We start from the raw sequence: 18,482 nt of genomic DNA, 5'->3' as shown, positions 1-18,482 counted from the left end.
CGTATTCAGACTTGTGACAAATGTACATGTGATGGCAGTAATCAGCTCCTGCTCGAGATGCCTGCGAAGAAACTACTTGTTTCGCTATTGGTCAGTACAAGAATGAAAGGTTACGAATGGAAATATGAGTTACTTTCCAGTGAAGTGTCGGTTTCTGCAAATAGTCCATACGATTCTCAGGCATTCCAAACGTAATACACACAAACATTCCATTCTTTGATAACACACGATCGACTTCCGAGACAACTTTGTCAGGATCACATACACTCTCATCTCCACAAATTACTGCATCTAGAGTACCCTTATCGATCACAACATCAAAACTCTCATCTGGATAAGACAGGTGATGTACATCCTCAACATCCCCTACCCATAAATTAAGAATTCTCTTGCATACACTTCAACCCAGTCTTTTCAGAACACTTCTCTTTCATCTTGGTTATCACCACGTTGCTATAGTCACAACTCGTGATGCTTCCGTATCCATCGCGATACAAATCCTCTGAAAGATCTAATGATTATCTAGAGCCACAAAACCAACTAGAATCACCACATCCAATCACTAAGATCTTGTCTTCCTTCTTTATACGAGATGATAATGTATCTTTTAAAGCAGCATACTGCATGTACCACTCATATGCTGTATCTTCTCTACAAGGGAATAAAAAAGCCTGACTCCAACTTTGAATAACGCTCATTCCAGTATTCTACAGATCCGTATTGACTCATTTCGACAACAATATGTTAAGGCAAGTGACAGTGTATAGTGGTTCTCATGTTTATCAATTCTCTTCCTATGGTTGTGTTTTTTCATTCTCTCATGTACCTACGAACAAAGAAATCTTCAAAACAATTTCACTATCACCTTTCGGATGAGTTAGAATCTTTACTATCGAGACTATGCAGTCTAGTTCCATTTAGCTACAGAACGATTCCTACATCATGTTATCTCGCTGCTGTTTCTCCACTATGCTCTGTTCTTGTTTTGTCACCGGTAATGTATGGACAAACGAACTCGCTCTCTATAGAATAAGCCTTATCGAGAGCATTGTACGGAGCGACTCGAAGAGCTCAGTAGGTTTTCATAGAATTGAGTTGTTATGGTTTCCAATTCATCGAGTCGTTTTTGAAGAAGAGAATAGGTGTTGACAAACTCATCTCGAACATCTCGCATCTCGTCCAGTAATTGGTTTAATCGTCGAACAGCCACCTGTAAAGATGAATGATCGTGGATAACTTGGGCTACTGTATCCCTTGGAAGGTCATTTTTTGCAGACTACATATCAATCGATGTCAACAATTCACAGATATCTCTAATAACTCTGAAGAATGCATTTTCTATGAAATGTACACTAACTGAATCCATACTGTTCGCATAGTACTGTCATCATCTTCATCTGGTATTGGAGAAATGGAATCAACAACCTTGGAAAATAAAATATGTTGTTCTAGAATCTTGATTCTTCCCTTTAGATTAATCTCTTCTGTGTAGATTCGCTTTAGCAGCTCCACAATAACTTCAAATTGATCTCGAGAGAATGAATTGACTCTCAAGTTACGATTCATTTGTGATTCGGAGTCTACTTGACAAACGAAGCAATCTCCAACAAACAACGTTACATTTTACTAATCGACTTCTCAAGGTCATCTCCCACAAATAATTCTTCCAGAGCAGCTGTACTTGCAGCATCCAACGAATCACGGAATTCAGAAGACTCACGAGTTTCTGGAATAATCTCATGGTCTTTCCTCACCAAAATCGATACACGCGTCACATCACTATGACTTCCCTCTGGCTGAGGATTTGTCGGGACAACAGATGATGATACTTCGATATTCTCAGGAAGAGTAAAGGACTGAGATGCCTTTATACTACGTCGACTTCGAGACAGAGCAGAACTTACGACCAATGGAGGCTGTGAGGATTCAGGTTGAACACTGTTGCGAATTTGGATGTGTTCAATAGATGATGGGATTTCTTCATGCACTGGAGGAAGTACATCATTTGAAAGAATCGAATCATGATCATCACTTGCCTGAGATGGCGAATCTGTCATGAACATCGTCGTTCGACGCTCTCCCTGGAGAATAGATCCAGAAAGATAAGCCTCCCGTTTTTTCTTTTGGAGTGTGACATCCGTTGCACGCGCTCGAGCATGAGGAACGGAATTCATAGCATTAGCAAGAGATTTGGCAGATATGGACATGAAGGATCCTTTAGGAGGCTCTACCAGACGATGACTAGGCGGTCCCATAGGTATATTGTTCAACGATGCTTCAGATGAGGCAGGATGTGAAGAAGCACTTGAGGAGGATCCAGGACGTGAATAAGATCGAGATGATGAGAAAGGTCGTGACGGAGTTGAGACAGGCTGGAAGGAAGTTGATACCGGTTGAGATAGGACTGAGACAGGTTGAGATAGAGGTTGTGAGCGAGCAGACAACGATTGAGAAGGGGTCTGCAAGGGTTGAGATGGAACTGAAGAGGGTCCAGTCGCGTCCGACTCAAGAGATGTGGTTGTTACGGCCACAGATACACTTGGATGATTGTCCACAGGAGGAAGAGCATTCTTAAGAGAAGAATTCAATGGAGTGGTTGTAAGATTAATCGTAGGGAAAGGCCCTCGCTCTGCTGTGGGTCGTACTCCAGTTCGCAAACGAGGAGCACGAATCGTGACTTCAGATGATAAGGAGGTTGGAATATCCGACATCTGAATGGAGGCCTCATCACCAGAGGAAAGAGGATCATCCAGAGAAGAAGAACAAGTATTAGGATAATAGCTTAAACGCATACTCATCATTGGACGATACAATCCAGGTGCCTCTTGAGCTGGCATCGAAGTAACTGTGGATAGGTAGTCCTTAGCATTCTGCCAAATACAGTCCGACCCAGTAATACCACGTCGACTTCGACGAATAGACTGTTGTGTACGACTGTAATCACGAGCCTGACGGGTAAGCTCGTTCACACGTTGAACACCATTTGAAAACTTTGTCATTTCCTGGAGTAACACCAGAAATTCACCTTGTTCATTAGAACGAGGGGAATCCGATGGTAAAGAAGAGAATGAAAAAGCACGCGAATCCAATGAAGTGAGGGAGGAGGCTGAAGAAACACGGCGACGATGAGGAAGTGTCTCTTGATAATGAGAGGAGGTAAAAGAGAGATGAGGACTATGGATAACAATTGACTATAAGAATTCACAGTTGATTCTGATGTTTCCTCTCGGATTCCTTTGCTTTGGAAAACAAATACACTAGTATTGATCCTTTGGGTGATGGTAAGAGCTAGCATTGATACGACCTCATAATAGTTACCTTCACAGAATGGGTCGTATGAGATGGTTCAGGGAGAGACTTAGGATGCTGACTCACCGAAGAAGAAGCACGGTCATTGAGAATATCTATATAAGGTTGCAACAAATCTGACTCAGCAAGACTGTCGTTAGGCAACTCATCAGGGAGAGAACTCAAAGCTGAATGTACACTAGGCGAAGTAGTGAGATTGAGGTGATCACGACTGGGTTTACTCAAGGTAAATCCTTCAGAAGCAATAGACTGTGGAGTTAAGAGATCATGGAAGTGGCTGGATAGACAGTCCTAAGGATGAGAACAAGGATATGACATGACATTGATACACTTAACAACCATTGGCTCACCTTCAGTTGATAATCCTTCAGTATACAGACTCTGCTCATAGGCGGGGTCCAATAGCTTGTTTTCTTCCTCTACACGCCGCTTTTCATATTCCATTCGCTGAAGTTTGATACAACATCTAGACTCATCATGTGTTTACTGCTAATACATTTCCTTCTCTTTCTCAGAAAGAATACGATCTGTAACAAAAGAACGATCATTTAAATACGAAGAAATATCCTTCCCCAGACAACGTTCCGCATCATCACGCATAGAGGCCACCATATCATCTGCAACGAATTTAAAGCACGATACATCTTCCGGCGATGGAGCAAACGAAGGACAGGAGGGATACGACACAACACACATACGGTTATCTTTCATATATACTTCAATTTGGTCATCTTCAACCAGTGGAAGAAAACAAGGTTCAGGAAGACCCTTACATTCATACGCCATCCCCACACCTACCGAAGTAATATTAATCACATCTGCCATCAAATCAACAGAATTAAACGAGTTCGTAAAAGGATTCTACAAATAATACATTATCGAGGACTTCCACAGAGATGGTTCGAGGAATCCTCTGACTCTTGGATCTTGGAGTATAGGCAAAAATCTGATCCTCTACATACCTAGGATGTAATCGAACTCCATCTCCCTTACGGTTGCATGATTAAAGACCAGAACAGAATTCAATAAACCAAAATATCGAACACCAAAATCTGCAATTCACAACAATGAATGAACTGAGATATGAGCTAAAAACAAAAAGCCTCAAGGGAGGATCGAACTCCCGACCTTTCGCTTACTAAGCGAGTGCTCTACCGACTGAGCTATTGAGGCATCTGGTTAGCCTTTTTATCATCGACTATTGCACCTTGGAAATCAATTGTTCTAGCTCATATTTACATTCTCTATATTCGCAACCTCTTTCTGATTGTTTGAGGAGCCCATCCATTGTTTCACGCCCTCAACAATGTTCGCTCTATCCAAAGGCTTGCTGGAATCAATATCTATGATTCCAAAGCATCAACCTGTTCGCTGGTTTGCTAATATCTATGGATTCAAGGAAAAGTATCCTGAGCTCTATAAATATGTTCATAAAGACTCTCTTATACTTTTTGAGAAACCCTACGTTGGTTCAAAACAGATGGTAAAATGGGTTTGTCCAAAAGGTCCAGATCATGTATGGGAGACGGAACTTGGGAAAAAGATACAGTCATATAATAAATATCATAAATGTATATATTTAGTGTTCATTTCATTGCTAGTTACCTGTTTGTATTGTCTAGGAAAACGAGTCTCGGTCACAAATTCTCTTGCAACACGATATCCAGAGCTGGCAAAGGAATGGTGCATGGAAAAGAATGAAGGTTTAACACCGTCTCAAATCACCTTTGGTTCAAATAAACTTGTATGGTGGCAGTGTCCAAAGGATCCTTCCCACCAGTATCTTGCTTCACCGAATGATCGTACCTACAGTCACCAGAACTGTCCTTATTGCAATGGAACGGTTCTCTGCTCAACCAACAGTCTTGCTGCAAAGTATCCCGATGTTGCTCGACAATGGGATCAGGAGAGGAATGGTTCATTAACTCCAGACAAGGTCCTTCCCTCCTATTCAGGGAAAGTATGGTGGAGATGTGATGATCATCCGTCGCATGTCTGGGAATGTCCTGTGAATATCCGAGTGCGACTCCATTGGGGTCAGTTCTGAAGGTAGAATAAATGATAGGTTGTCCTTATTGCAGTCACCGTCGTTTTAATGATCTTAGCCTAGCAAAAGTGTATCCAGCCATCGCAAAGGATTGGAACTTTCAAAAGAATGATAGTTCGATGAGTCCTGATACCATCTCTCCCAATAGCGAGAAGATGGTTTGGTGGAAATGTGAGCATGGAGTGGAATGGAAGCAAAGTGTTGCTTATCGGAAACGGTCATATCTAAATGGTTGAATTCGATAGAGTGTGTTATTTGTAGGATATCATCGCTGCATCCTCTGTCGAGCAAAGTTGCGTCAGGATATGAATAATGTCAATAACTCAAGCGAAAAAGGGTGCTTGTGTTTGTAATAAACAGTTATGTCAAGAACGCAAAAGAGAAGAGACACACTCCAAAGAAGGGATCATTGTTCTATGGAATACTAGCTAAAATTCTATCCTGTGTAGATAACTCACATCGCCGATCGTTCTTTATATCATTCTACATTCTTACCATACATCAATCACCAAAATAGACCGCTTTGTCCGTCGTATCTCATTTCCAGTATTCTGAAGAAGCCCTGATTCTAGACACTGTGTGATCTAGATTTTAACAAAGCTAATCCCTCTACCTCCTCAACATCATGGGCAATTCCAGTTTGGAGACCTTTACGAAATGAAGAATGACTCCGACTATGTCCAATCCCTCTAGAACTCCATACTTGTCACTTACATGCTCTACACAAGATTGAATGTCCACATTTCCGGTGCATTTGTCCAATTCAGATTGTGCCTATATCCATAACTATGATATCTTGTAACATACACATTGCCGATAGTTTGTAACATCTGTTGCAAGATTCGCTATCTCCTCTTCTAAGGCAAGAATATCTCGCTGAAGCAAATTCATGCGATCTGTAGTATCTACTGTTCACAAGTAAACTTAAGAATTACCACCTATGTCCCGTTGGAGCTGTACTTTGTTCATTCTGTCTCCGAATTGGGATCGGAGAGATTCAATCATAAGGAGTAATGTCTAGAAATCAGGTTTGTTTCCAAGTCCAACATGCTTCCTTTCGGGAGTCAACGTGGATTGTGATACGAACGACTCCGTAATTGCATCGAAAGACTCTAATAACCGAGCAATCGTCTCTTGTTGCATTTGTTTTAGTGACAAAAAACAAGTGTATTTTAGTGTCTTCCACATTGAACTCCTTGTTATCATGGATGATCGCTTTCTTAAGATTGTATCTGATGGAACTCGTGATACATGGAAGTTGACGATGAATCCGATTGTCCTTGGCCAACAACAAGATGAAGATTTTATTAGGAAATATGCATATATGGATACCCAAACAAAAGTAATTCAAGTTCACTCGACTGGTAATTTGTAGGTACACCTTCTTCTTCAATTTTCTATTGTTGGTCATGATTATAATTTAAAACACGGTGAAATGATTAAACAGTTTGTTGAGTTGTGTTCACAGGATGAGGATGAAGTGAGAGAATTGATATTTATTTAGCTATAGTGGGTGTCGAAAATCTCATCTATTTTGTTTTCATCTAAACCGGAGAATGGAGCAAAATCATCAAGTATTATTGTTGAGGGTACACAACAACTCCTCTCTTCATTTTCATCGAGTTTGAAGTATTTTAAATATAATTACTCCTAGATTCACTGTTTCAATTACCTTTACCAACATCGCTTCAGAGTTCTCCTCAAGTATTTGGAGAATGGGAACAGCGTATCAAAGCTCGTTCGATGCCAACTCCGATACCAGTATCACTACGTACAGCAGAACCTCCCAAAGGTGTGGTTACCTCTGTGTTTTGATGGATAGTGAAAGGGAAGATTGGAACCATTCGAAAACGAAATCGAGAGCCAACAGGTCCCGAAAAGAGTGACATTAAGAAGATCAAGAAGGTGACTGTGTTCACGGGAAGTGACAAACCCAAAGTTGTTGTTCATGTGAAGCGGGAAAAGATTATGCCACAATCTCCTCAAGAGGCACCGAAACGTGTGAAGACAGAGCCTATAGCTTCAGGTATGAATGAAGGTTGGAGTTGAGCTAAGATTTGACACCACTCAAGATGGCTTCTGATGTTGCATATGTGGCATTAGGACTGGACCCACAGTCGGCAAACCGCTGTGCGAACCGCTGGAAACGAGTGTGTGAAAATATTCAAGTTCGTAGTGGTTTGAAGGCTCGAGAAAAGGAAGTGATGATGGAGAGGGATGATGATCAATAGTTCCCTCGCTCAGCACTGACAGTGAATATACTGCGTCTGATCGCTTATGAAGGTGTTCAAAATGAATTAAGTTCCGTGATGAATGCATTCATTCATGGAGAAGTGCGTAAGAGTGGAGATGGAGTATCACACCAGCTAGTAACTGTACATGGAGTGACAATGAGAAGAAGGAGGTGAATGTCGTTGTGAGTCTAAAACCCAATCCTCGACGTATTCAGGTATTACGACTTTGTTTCCAGGATTTCTCATGGGAATTGGTATTTGTGTTGGTAGGATTATGAACTAGATTGAATATCGCTAATGGAACTGTTTGTTTGAACTAACAATAGATCCAAATAAGAATGGAATAAAAAGAGAAAAAGCACCAACTAGAGTTTGGCTGATCCACTCGCAGGGTTATTATCTTGCATCAACAAACTTAAAATTAGATCCACTTTCTTTTCTATTTCAGTAATCTGTTCAGAAGTGAATTTTCCACTTTCAATCCTCTTCCGACAACGTTGCAAACGATCTACTACTGAATTATCACTCATTCTTCCTATCATATCACTTCCACAGTTGTGAATGGCTTTGATTTCCACATTACAATTCACCATGATGATATCTGATAGGCTGTGAACAGGATTCGATTTCACTTTCTTCAATGGAGGCTCAGTGTTGCATCCACCATCCTCTTCTGACAGAGGCAGATCCACTGACAGATCATGTGTAGCACCCATCTCAGGAGGGAGAGGATGCGAAAAGAGTGCTGATGCAGCTCTGCGTGTTGCTGATGAGGGGTTCCCAAGCAACTGGGAGGCAAGTCCATTGAGAGGAGTGGCCATTAACGGTGTAACCGGACCGGATATGGGGAGATTTGACGAAATGGAGAGGGGCTCCATCAACGAGTCGATTTCATCTGAATCAACGAGATCAAAGAGTAAGTAGGGCTCTGTGGATTCTGTTGTTACGGGGGGTCCTCCTTCAACAGATGGGTTTAGAGACGACTTTGGTGGGCTGACAGGTTCCGGGGACTGTGGATCTGATAGCTGAGGCTGTAGCGGTTGAGAAGGTTGTGGATCCGATGTTTGAGGCTGTAATGGCTGAGATGGCTGCGGCTCCGATACTTCGGATGTTTGAGGCAGTTGAAGTTCAGAGGCTTGCGCAGACTGAGGAATTGGTAGTTCTGAAACTTGTGATGACTGAGGTAATGGAAGCTCTGATGGTGCTGTTGGTTGAACTTCGGAGGCTTGAAGTAGGTTGAGATGAGAGTCTGGAAGAGTGATTGATGATTGAAGTTCTTCCTGTTTGGTTTCTTCAGGAAGATCCTTTTCAGGAGAAGGTTGTTGCGAAAACTGGACTTGGGGCGATTGGAGTTGAGAGGATCTACGAGAAGACTGACTGGATGATGTACGAGACGATCGTTTGGAATCCGAATGAGAGAGTTTTTGTCCTGTCACATCTTCCTTCTCTGTTGAAGGACGGCTGAGAGGAATGGTGGGTACTGTGTCCAATGATATGGCTACAGGTCCACTAGTCTTCGGTTGATTTGAATTCGCGGGAGAAGCACCATAACGTCGAACTACCTCTTCAAATGCCAATTGGGCTTCTTTCTCCTTGATCTTCAATTCCTGACGTTCTCGTTCCTCAGCTCTACGGATGGCTTCATCGAGCTGACGTTCCAGAGAATAACCATCTCGCATTCGTTCCCGCCGATTCTCTTCAGCCATCTGACGGAGTTCAGGAATGTCATTGAATTCACCTAATTCGGAGGTTAGCGACCCAGAAAGACTCATCTCTAGCATATCCAGTGTGTGTTCAGCTATTTCCACATTCTCTTCTGGTTGCTTCTTTGCTACACGCTTGTCCACATCATTGCCATCCACGACCACGTCTGCAGGACCACTGAGCACAACTTCCTTCCATTTTGATTTCGATGACAAGTCTCGAGGTGGAGACATTCCACTAGGATTTCGGGTGCTACGTTTCTTAGGACGAACATGCTTGGTTGGAAGAATCTCTTGCTTCGGGTTTTGAGAATTATTCTTTGCAACAACAGGAGTCATTCTTGGTGTCCTCTTCGTTGTCGAATCGTTCGTATCCATTTCAGGCTATCCATCAAATTTTAAAGCCATATATACCGATATTTCACCTAAAACAGGCTCACGTAACAAGATCTCCTCCAAGACTGGGTATACCATCGGAGACAGCTTTCTCTCATATGTAGGAAAATCTGGTTTTTGCATATGCTATATTATGAGATAACAGTAGGATCATACTCGTAACTCATTCGACATTCGACTAATACGGTATAAAAAAGTTGGATAATCACAAGCATTCGTCACCCCCCGATTCTTTGAGTAAAGAGAATAGATCTTCTTGTAATTTATCTGCATAAGAGGTCATCATTTAAATCGTACCGAATATTTCACTTGACGCTGCTTATTCACAGTCACTTCACGATCTTTAAAACCAATCTCATCAAGATGAGCAAGGACCAAACGAGCGATAACAACATCATCTCCATTTGAATTGGGTTCCTGCTCATCATTTGAATTCATTACTGTAGTGACGGTTGACGATGTGTAAGACAGAAATAATGAAAACCGCGGGAATTGAGTATAATAAAGAAACAAGTACATGATTAAAAATACTGTTCTTCTGGTTCCATAAACTTCATAGGAAGCATATCAATATTTAGAGTTTTTAGAATATTATATATCAAGCGGCAACGACCTTGGCTACACATAATACCACTCTATTACCACTCACTTCAATACAGGATCACGAAGTTGCGTAGTGATATCATCTACATTCGTTGTAGGTTTCATCAACCATGGATCAAACCTATCTATCGCTAAATAAACCAAACCTACTCCACATGAGCAGCAAGAAGAATTGCTTTTCCTTTTCGAATATTAGAACACACTCCAGCAAGAGATCCAGGAGGACAAGAGAGTCGGGGATGTTTGGCATAGAATATCACTGGAGTATAATCTTTCCCCACCTTTGAGTCAGGATCCGGGACCTAGAAATCAAGATAACCCTCAATCAATACAAAATAGGGTCCTCCCTTATAATAAGAGATTCCCTTTCGTTGGACCTCTCCCTCCTACACTTCAATTTGCCTTCTAAATCGTACAAGTGTCATTTCATTGAACACAAATGGAACAGCATATTGACCCGACTCTGAAGTATACGAAAACCCTTTCAGTGCAGGACCAATTGCTCTTCCTTTGAACAGTTTCAGCTCTCGCTCTTCGTTTACTTCCAATGGACCATGAAGATCAAACTCAACCTTGCTAGTACCATAGTAACCTCCAGCACAGATGCCCAAATAGTTACCTCCATTCTCAATGAAGGCTCGAATACGCTTGTTACCTCCATTACCAAGAGCAGAAGAGAGTTTTCGCTACATATGAGACTTGAGAAAGAGACCAACTCGATAATAACTATCCGCTCCTCCTGGGAATACAAGCATGACCGTGTTATCTTCCCAGTCCTTACTTACGATATCCTCAGCCTCAATTGTATCCACAATATACTTGGCTGGATCTGAAAAGCATCGAAAAGTATGAACACACATCTGTTTGCTTGAAGGGGAGACACCCTCATCATTGTACACATAGATACGCTGTCGAGGATCCTTCTCTCCCAGCGTGTAAATGTTAACAGTAGAACCATCCAGTGACCATTCAGGAGTGAATCGATCTACAGATAGTGTGAAGGGATAAATCCATACCTGGCTTCAGTACACTCGCTACTTGTGCTCCCCATCCATCATACATGTGCTCAAACATATCATCATCATCATCATCACTATCACTTTCACTTTCTGAAGCACTTTCATTAGGCTTACTACTATCAGATTCCTCTTCACTTGTTGCTTCTCTTACTATTTCCTCATGAATTTCCTTCAATTCCTTCTCATGATCCTCATTATCCTTCAACTCTTCAATGTACTTGTCAACCTCTTCATTGTGTCCAGTATCCACGATCTCTCCCATCACCACTTCCTTAGGACGATGCTGCCACAAATTCTCCTTCTCTGCACGCTCATATCCAGTAGTGTCAAACCAATGAACGGACATATCATGGAACGAATTGAATACATCGGGAATGGGTGTCACACCATCACTACACATATCCATAGAAATTGGTGCTTCCGAGATATATGGAAGAAGTGGGTAAATTGCATTAGTAGGATCCTTATTTTGCTCAGCAGTCATCAACTGAGCATATTGGGAAAATGAGTTACCAACAACAACCAGATTCTTCATGTGTTCTCCCCAGTTTGACCACATCAATCCATTATACAAGTTAAAACCACAGTGAGGCATAAAGAAGAGGGTTTTACGCAACACAACTCGCTTTGCTTCTTCATTGTGAGGAATCACTTCGCAACCAAGTTCGGAAGCAATAGCGGCGTCTTCCCTTCCCATTGCAGGATCATAAATCTCCAACGAAGCATTAATATTCAATTCATTACGGAGAGCAAGAGCACAAGCAAACTGGTACTGCGAAATAAGATTATCATTTACACTTCCAAGACCGTAAGCAATCATAGATTCGATCTTTCCCATCTAGAAAGTTACTTGCGATAGCAATGTCCCACTTGCTTCAAAGGAGCTAACATGCTTTTGAAGAACTTGAAGCGTGTCATCTCCTTGGCATACAGATTGATGTTCTCAACTAACATGATTCCAATGTTACCTAAACCAAATACAGATTCTATGTATTACTTTCCTTATTTACCATCAAAGTACCTACACTATGAAGAGTAACAGTCCTGTTCAAGGAATTAATGATTGATGGTACCTTTCCATTATCCAATTGGATGGCTTTTCTGTAATATTCTCCATCATCTACTGTAGTCCAGAACGATAGCCAGATGAAAACCGAAAAATGGGCGATTTTGGTCTATCTCTTTTCTTAGCAAATCTCCATATCTAGAAGGGAGATAACGAAGATGAGAAATCTATTCATTTCCCGAGAGATCCATGTATCCGATCTTACCACGAGAAAAGATGCAATTGCACTTACAAGCAATCCCTTCTCCAACGAGAGTTATGTTCTATTCAAATCTGGATTTGTTATTGGAGTGAATAATGACACACATCAGGTATGTATATATTCCTCTTAGTCTTAGTGTAGGTTGTTTTTGAATGTGATGTTGGTCTCCAACTATCGACCCTTGTAGAAGAGGAGCAATCGTTCATATTCATATCATATATGGCTGAAATAGAGCAGTTGTTGTGTGTAACTCAACAAGGATTGTTAATGAGTTGGTGTGTTCTTATTTTCCTTAGAAATAGCTATCAACTCCGAATCCATTGTGGAGCCAATGGGAGACATCGAAGGTGGAATTCTTGCTTGTGCCTGGAGTAATGACCAGGAAATGTTAGTCATTCTAACTACTATCGGCTCACTCATACTTCTGAACAACTCATTTGAGGTTTTGAATGAAGGAAGTGTTGAAGGACTGGATGAGACAGTGTCACCTTCTTCTGTGAAGATTAGTTGGAGAAGTGATGGAGAAAACTTCTGTATCAACTATCCAAGTCACACTTCCCAAGTGATTCGTGTATATACCAAGGAGTTAGAGTTGGTATCTGTCTCGTAACCAATAATCTGTTCCATTAAAAGTAGTCGTAATATCAATAACTCTCCATGTCTGGGTCTGTTCTCTGACGTATCTTGGAATCCCGACCATTCTCTGATTGCTAGTGTTCAGAAGGAGCGTCGTGGATTTCAAGTCTCCTTCTTTGAAAAGAATGGTTTGCGACATGGAGAGTTCCTGCTTCCCATGTCTTCACTCACGAATGTCTCTCTCGGATACAATAGCATTGGTGACATACTAGCCGTAAGTGGTATGACAGAACATGGAAGTGAACTCCAGCTGTGGATGCGAGGAAACTATCATTGGTATTGCAAGATCCATCGAGTGTATCCAGAGCCGATTCGATCTCTCTATTGGGATCCTGTTGATGGTCATATGTTGACTTTATTGTTTGAAGTGAGTATGATGGAGATGAATGATTCGTAGAATGGTGAATTAACCTTCATGCATCTTGTATGGCAGGTTACGAATAGTAAGGATATTAGTAATTCTATTGCTGTTATTGATGGGAGTTACATTCATCTATCGTCGTGTTATGTAAATATCACGGAGGAATCTGATAATTAGTACAATCTATCACCTCCACCAATGTACACTCATACTATTGATCTTAAGTCTTCTCTTAACAATGATGGAATTATTTATGTGGCATGGTTGTCTTCCTGCTCCTTTTCCTCGACCTTTTTTGTCCTGACAAACACATCTATTCTAGTTCTCACAGCAACCACTTTGCCCGATTCAAATCATCCTTCATCTCGTCAAATCTACAATTATCTCCAATCCTTCACAGTTACAAATACTTATTCACTTCCTCTCCAGTCACATCATTACACATCTCTCGTTATTCTCTCTCCTTCCTGTATATTGGCAATTCATAATCACGGAATATCCATCCTTGATGTCGCTTCCAGAATGTGGAAGGAACAAACGTGCGATGTATTGACTGCAGTTCCTCTCAGTCCTCAGTCGTATCTTGTAGAGCTGAAAGATGGTCAGGTGATACGCGTTGGAAATGAGGGAAAGCAGGAACCCGTTCTCCAACTAGAAGTACCCTCATTCTCTCTCTTCCCTCTCTCGATTCCTGACTTCCATCTTCTTGCTCATACACAACAGGATAAACTTTATCTTGATAATGTGTTATTAGCAAGTAATGTGACATCTGTGGCGATTCTAGCTGATCTGCTGCTTTATATCATCAATGATGTTGTACCTCGACTTTGTCTCCTTCCTTTGACTCAAGTCACTTCCTTTTTTGAACACACGCAAAGTCCAACAGGGATCCCGTCTCTTCCTCTCGCTTCTCGAGCATTGGAACGAGGATCTTTGTATATTGGAAGTGGACAGGATGGACGAGTGACAATTCAATTGCCACGAGGGAATCTGGAGACCTTCTATCCTCGTCTGCTATCCTGTCGCATGCTGGAACACTGTATTTTTGGTTCTACAGAGCCAAGTCGATGGAATGTCGCTGTAGAGTTGATGCGACGACAACGCATTCGTGAGGAATCTTGAGAACTTTCATTCATAGCGCTGGACCTCCTTTATGATCTCGATCCTGATTATTTCTGTCAGCATGCCAAAGAACTGATTCAAGTGATTGATGGAGATCGTATAAATCTCCTTCTGAGTAATTTAAGCGAGTACGATATGGAGTGCTTGATGATACTAGTGATGATTATACCGCGGACAGTCACGATTATCACAATGCATTCATTCATCAGGCTCCTCGAAATCCTAATAGCAAACGTAATTCGATTTGTGATGCTTTCTATCCCTTTTTGAAGGATTCACCATCTCTTCTATTGTCTGTGATTACCTGTCTCTGTACGTATTCTCCTCCACGTGCTGAATTCCTGCTGGGTCTGATTTGTAGGATACGAACAAGCATTACGTGTGATTCAGAGTCAACTCGCAGCAGAGAAACGATCTATTGACGATGCTGTTTGTGAACTCCAACAGAATGCTGCTGAGGAAGAAGAGGAGGAGGAAGAAGAAACTGTGAATGGTTTCGCAGCCATGCGATGGCTTCTCATTCTGGTGGATCCTTCTATTGTCTACACTGCTGCACTCAGCACCTATGATATGAATCTTACATTGATGGTAGCAACTCTATCACAACGAGACCCACGGGAATATCGACCTTTTATTGAACATCTACGACAGGTTCCACCAGGGTATGAGTGAACGTGGATCTGAAGTGTAGTATTCGCTGTTATCTTGTGGACAGAGAGCTGAAACGATGGGACCGTTTGCTGCGAGATATTGCGTCGATTCTCACAGATCCCAAGGCGTTACAGCTGGAAGGCCATCAGTGGAGGTTGGGAGACAGTGAGATCGAGGAGATTGGTGATGAAGCTTCTTTGTGGTCGGAGGCAGTGACGCTTTTGCATGAACGAGAACTGCTGGAGGAGTTCTTACAATGTTTTGAGTCAACCTCATATAGCAATACGATGTGTCAAGTAGCAGGAGAGTATTTGTTGGAGAAGCGAGTCTACGCTCGATCCCTTGAGTTACTGACACGGTGTTCTCCACGTCCAGTAGAGAGTATCATGCAGTGTTGTCTGCAAGGAGGATTTGTGGCAGAGTATTTGAATGAAGTAGGTACAGCAGGACCAGTATTAATGTAGTTACAGTCTCAAGGAAAAGAGAAACGACAGCAACTCCGAGATATTCGCTCTCTCGCAGAATCTCTTCGAAATGGAGTACGTGAACAACAATTGCAGGCAGCACAATTGTATGTCGAGTATTTGGAAGATGTAGAAGAAGCTACTGTGTGCTACTGTGCTGTTCAAGCTTACAATGAGGCTATTCAGGTAGCACGCAAGCAAGACAGAGAGGATCTTGTTGAGACAGTGATTGTTCCTCATGCTCTGGCCCAAGCTGAAACCTATCAAAAGGAGATGGCAGAAAAGGAAGGAAAATTGCAACGAGTGGTGGATCGATTGTTGACATTGCGTAAATCGAAGAAACAAGAGTCTGAACAGCTTGAGGATGGGAATGATGCCTCTTCTGTATGGTCGATGGCTTCAAATACCTCTGGAATCACGGCTATTACGGGAATGACCTCATTCTTACAAGAAGCTTCGGATCAAGGAACACAATCCCTGCTGGCTGTCACACCAGCCGACATTGCGGCACTAAGTCGACGTGCAGATAATACCAGTATTCATGCCAAACGATCTATCAAGATGATGCGATTTGGAACGAATGAAACACCTGCTCCAGCACCAGAGAAGAAAAAGAAGCAAAGAATTCGTGCAGGAAGTGCTCAAGAGGAGGAGGCCCTCAACAAGATGATAAGTCTGATCATGGACTGTCAACCGCTGTACGAGGAGATTAATCAATTGGAACAGGTATTGGATAGTGAAGGAAAGAGGGAGGAAGCAGAGGCATTACGAGAGCAAGTGAATCTACACAAGGAATGTTTAGCAAAGGCAAAAGAACGTTTAGGTGAAGATTTAGGTGTTTGTTAACAAACTCTTTACTTTCCATAACCAACAATCGTATCTTCAACTAAAAGCTTTCCACTCTCAACTTCCGTTACAGAATAGGTAAGCACACCACCTTGTGAGATAGAAATCTTATAACGCAATTCAACTGCATGTCCATCATCATATTCTGTAATTCCATGAACACGCATAGCAGCCAGTTGATGGGCATCTTCCTTCGTGTTACCCTCATATAACTCATCCTTGAACACTCCAATATGGTCTTCACATGTTCTAAATATTTTCTCTTTCGACAATGGCAAGACTGATCCTTTTTCAATAAACACTTGCCACTTGTTCCTATTGTGTCTACTTCCTGGACATGTATAAATATTGTATTTTGTCACATCAGTCACCCCCATTTTACCAACATCAATTTCATATGCATAGAGAGCAGCTCCACTACTCACACATTCATCAACCTTTACTGTCTGACTGATACGGTTTTCAAACTCAGCACCAAGTTTACTTCGCACTAAAGCAAGACGTGATGAACCACCCACCAAAACAACCTTCGAGACATCGTCTTTTGTCAGTCCTGCCTCTTTAATACACTCATACATCTTATCAAATGTTTTATCGATATCGTCCTTGATGAGCTCATTGAGTTTATTCAAGGACAGTGTTAACTCAAATACTTCCTGAAGGTTCAGTCGCCGCTGATCCTTTGTCATAACATTCTGTCGAATGTACTCATCTACTTCAACATCCACTTCGTTCCTTGCCGCTGATAATTCCTCTTTCACTTCACGACACCTCTCTTCTAGTCTACAAAAGGCTCGATAATAGTTTGTACTTGAGGGTGAAGGAAGAGGTCCATCATGCATATTTTTCTGATACTCATCTACAACATACTTCAACACATATTCATCAAAGTTCTCTCCTCCAATAGTATTGATTCCACTAGATGCCAATACCTCAAACTCGTTCCCGTTACGTACCTTCATTACCGTGATATCAAAAGTACCTCCTCCAAGATCATAGGTAACAACATTACCCTCCTTAAATTCATTCTCGATACCAAATGAAAGAGCTGCTGCAGATGGTTCATTGACTACATGTACAGGGAGCGTAATTCCTGCGAACTTGATTGCATTACACGTTGCCACACGCTGATCCTGACTGAAATATGCAGGCACAGAGATTGCCATACATTTAAGCTTGTAACGGTCGCCAAGTACAGTAAGAGCGCGTGTATACAGCACACGGATAATTTCCGAACAGACTTCTTCAGGAAGTAGAATTCTGTTATTCAATGCAGGGATACGAAAAGAAGCAAAACCATGAGGACCCTTTACGACTTCAGCTTTACACATTGGAAAGTATGTCTTTACTGTATCATCTTCGAACTTCCTTCCAATTAAGCGCTTCATGTTCATGACCACATTACCTTCTAGCACACCTTTAGTATTTAGTGTTCTACGACCAACGACCACACGTCCATCATTCAAATATTCAACAACAGAACGTAATAGATAACCTCCTTGTTCCATGGTAACCATCATTACATGATCTGGCTGATCGCTTAAATAGAGAGCCGCTGCCGAGTTTGATGTTCCAAGATCAATTCCCAGATACGCGTCTAAAACCATTTTGTGAAACAAAGTGGCTATTCCACGGTTATTGCCCAGTTGGATTCAGTTAATCTTACAAACAACCATACCCAGATAAATTACCACTCTTTCTTCTCCACAGGCTCTTCCACAGTAGCATCCTTACGCATACGTTCATTGGCTCCAGAATCGCTCATGATGTTCAGTAGCAGAGAATCGGAAGTGAGATACACACGATTGTTCGAGCGAGCAATG

General features: G+C 41.8%; 6 protein-coding genes across 6 annotated transcripts; 3 read left to right on the top strand and 3 right to left on the bottom strand.

The window, feature by feature from the left end:
* Positions 1-91: 91 nt before the first annotated feature.
* On the bottom strand, positions 92-729 carry JH06_0006 (putative methyl transferase; the record flags this gene model as incomplete). The annotated part of the gene is made up of 4 exons (XM_014674764.1): positions 92-366; positions 398-511; positions 542-651; positions 683-729. The coding sequence occupies 4 exons, from the start codon at positions 727-729 to the stop codon at positions 92-94; spliced, it is 546 nt and encodes a 181-aa protein (XP_014530250.1).
* A 4,060-nt stretch (positions 730-4,789) lies between these two features.
* JH06_0005 (hypothetical protein) lies at positions 4,790-5,669 on the top strand (the record flags this gene model as incomplete). The annotated part of the gene is made up of 3 exons (XM_014674763.1): positions 4,790-5,345; positions 5,375-5,573; positions 5,618-5,669. 3 exons carry the CDS (start codon positions 4,790-4,792, stop codon positions 5,667-5,669), a joined length of 807 nt encoding a protein of 268 aa, XP_014530249.1.
* A 4,541-nt stretch (positions 5,670-10,210) lies between these two features.
* JH06_0004 (biofilm pga synthesis protein) lies at positions 10,211-12,265 on the bottom strand (the record flags this gene model as incomplete). Its single annotated transcript, XM_014674762.1, has 8 exons — positions 10,211-10,307; positions 10,339-10,413; positions 10,443-10,594; positions 10,625-10,678; positions 10,709-10,978; positions 11,009-11,277; positions 11,309-12,149; positions 12,182-12,265. The coding sequence occupies 8 exons, from the start codon at positions 12,263-12,265 to the stop codon at positions 10,211-10,213; spliced, it is 1,842 nt and encodes a 613-aa protein (XP_014530248.1).
* Positions 12,266-12,535: 270 nt separating this feature from the next.
* JH06_0003 (elongator complex protein) lies at positions 12,536-13,753 on the top strand (the record flags this gene model as incomplete). The annotated part of the gene is made up of 5 exons (XM_014674761.1): positions 12,536-12,688; positions 12,721-12,850; positions 12,876-13,170; positions 13,216-13,582; positions 13,613-13,753. The coding sequence occupies 5 exons, from the start codon at positions 12,536-12,538 to the stop codon at positions 13,751-13,753; spliced, it is 1,086 nt and encodes a 361-aa protein (XP_014530247.1).
* A 345-nt stretch (positions 13,754-14,098) lies between these two features.
* On the top strand, positions 14,099-16,659 carry JH06_0002 (elongator complex protein; the record flags this gene model as incomplete). Its single annotated transcript, XM_014674760.1, is given in 7 exon segments — positions 14,099-14,684; positions 14,715-14,813; positions 14,840-15,046; positions 15,060-15,360; positions 15,390-15,801; positions 15,814-16,539; positions 16,561-16,659. 7 exon segments carry the CDS (start codon positions 14,099-14,101, stop codon positions 16,657-16,659), a joined length of 2,430 nt encoding a protein of 809 aa, XP_014530246.1.
* Positions 16,660-16,667: 8 nt separating this feature from the next.
* Positions 16,668-18,266, bottom strand: JH06_0001 (chaperone; the record flags this gene model as incomplete). Its single annotated transcript, XM_014674759.1, has 1 exon — positions 16,668-18,266. One exon carries the CDS (start codon positions 18,264-18,266, stop codon positions 16,668-16,670), a length of 1,599 nt encoding a protein of 532 aa, XP_014530245.1.
* Positions 18,267-18,482: the final 216 nt, after the last annotated feature.

The sequence above is a fragment of the Blastocystis sp. subtype 4 genome (genome assembly GCF_000743755.1).
Source record: "Blastocystis sp. subtype 4 strain WR1 chromosome Unknown seqid_0001, whole genome shotgun sequence".
NCBI lineage: Eukaryota > Bigyra > Opalinata > Blastocystidae > Blastocystis > Blastocystis sp. subtype 4.
Note: the sequence above shows the minus strand (reverse complement) of the source record. Positions and strands in the feature narration are given on the sequence as shown.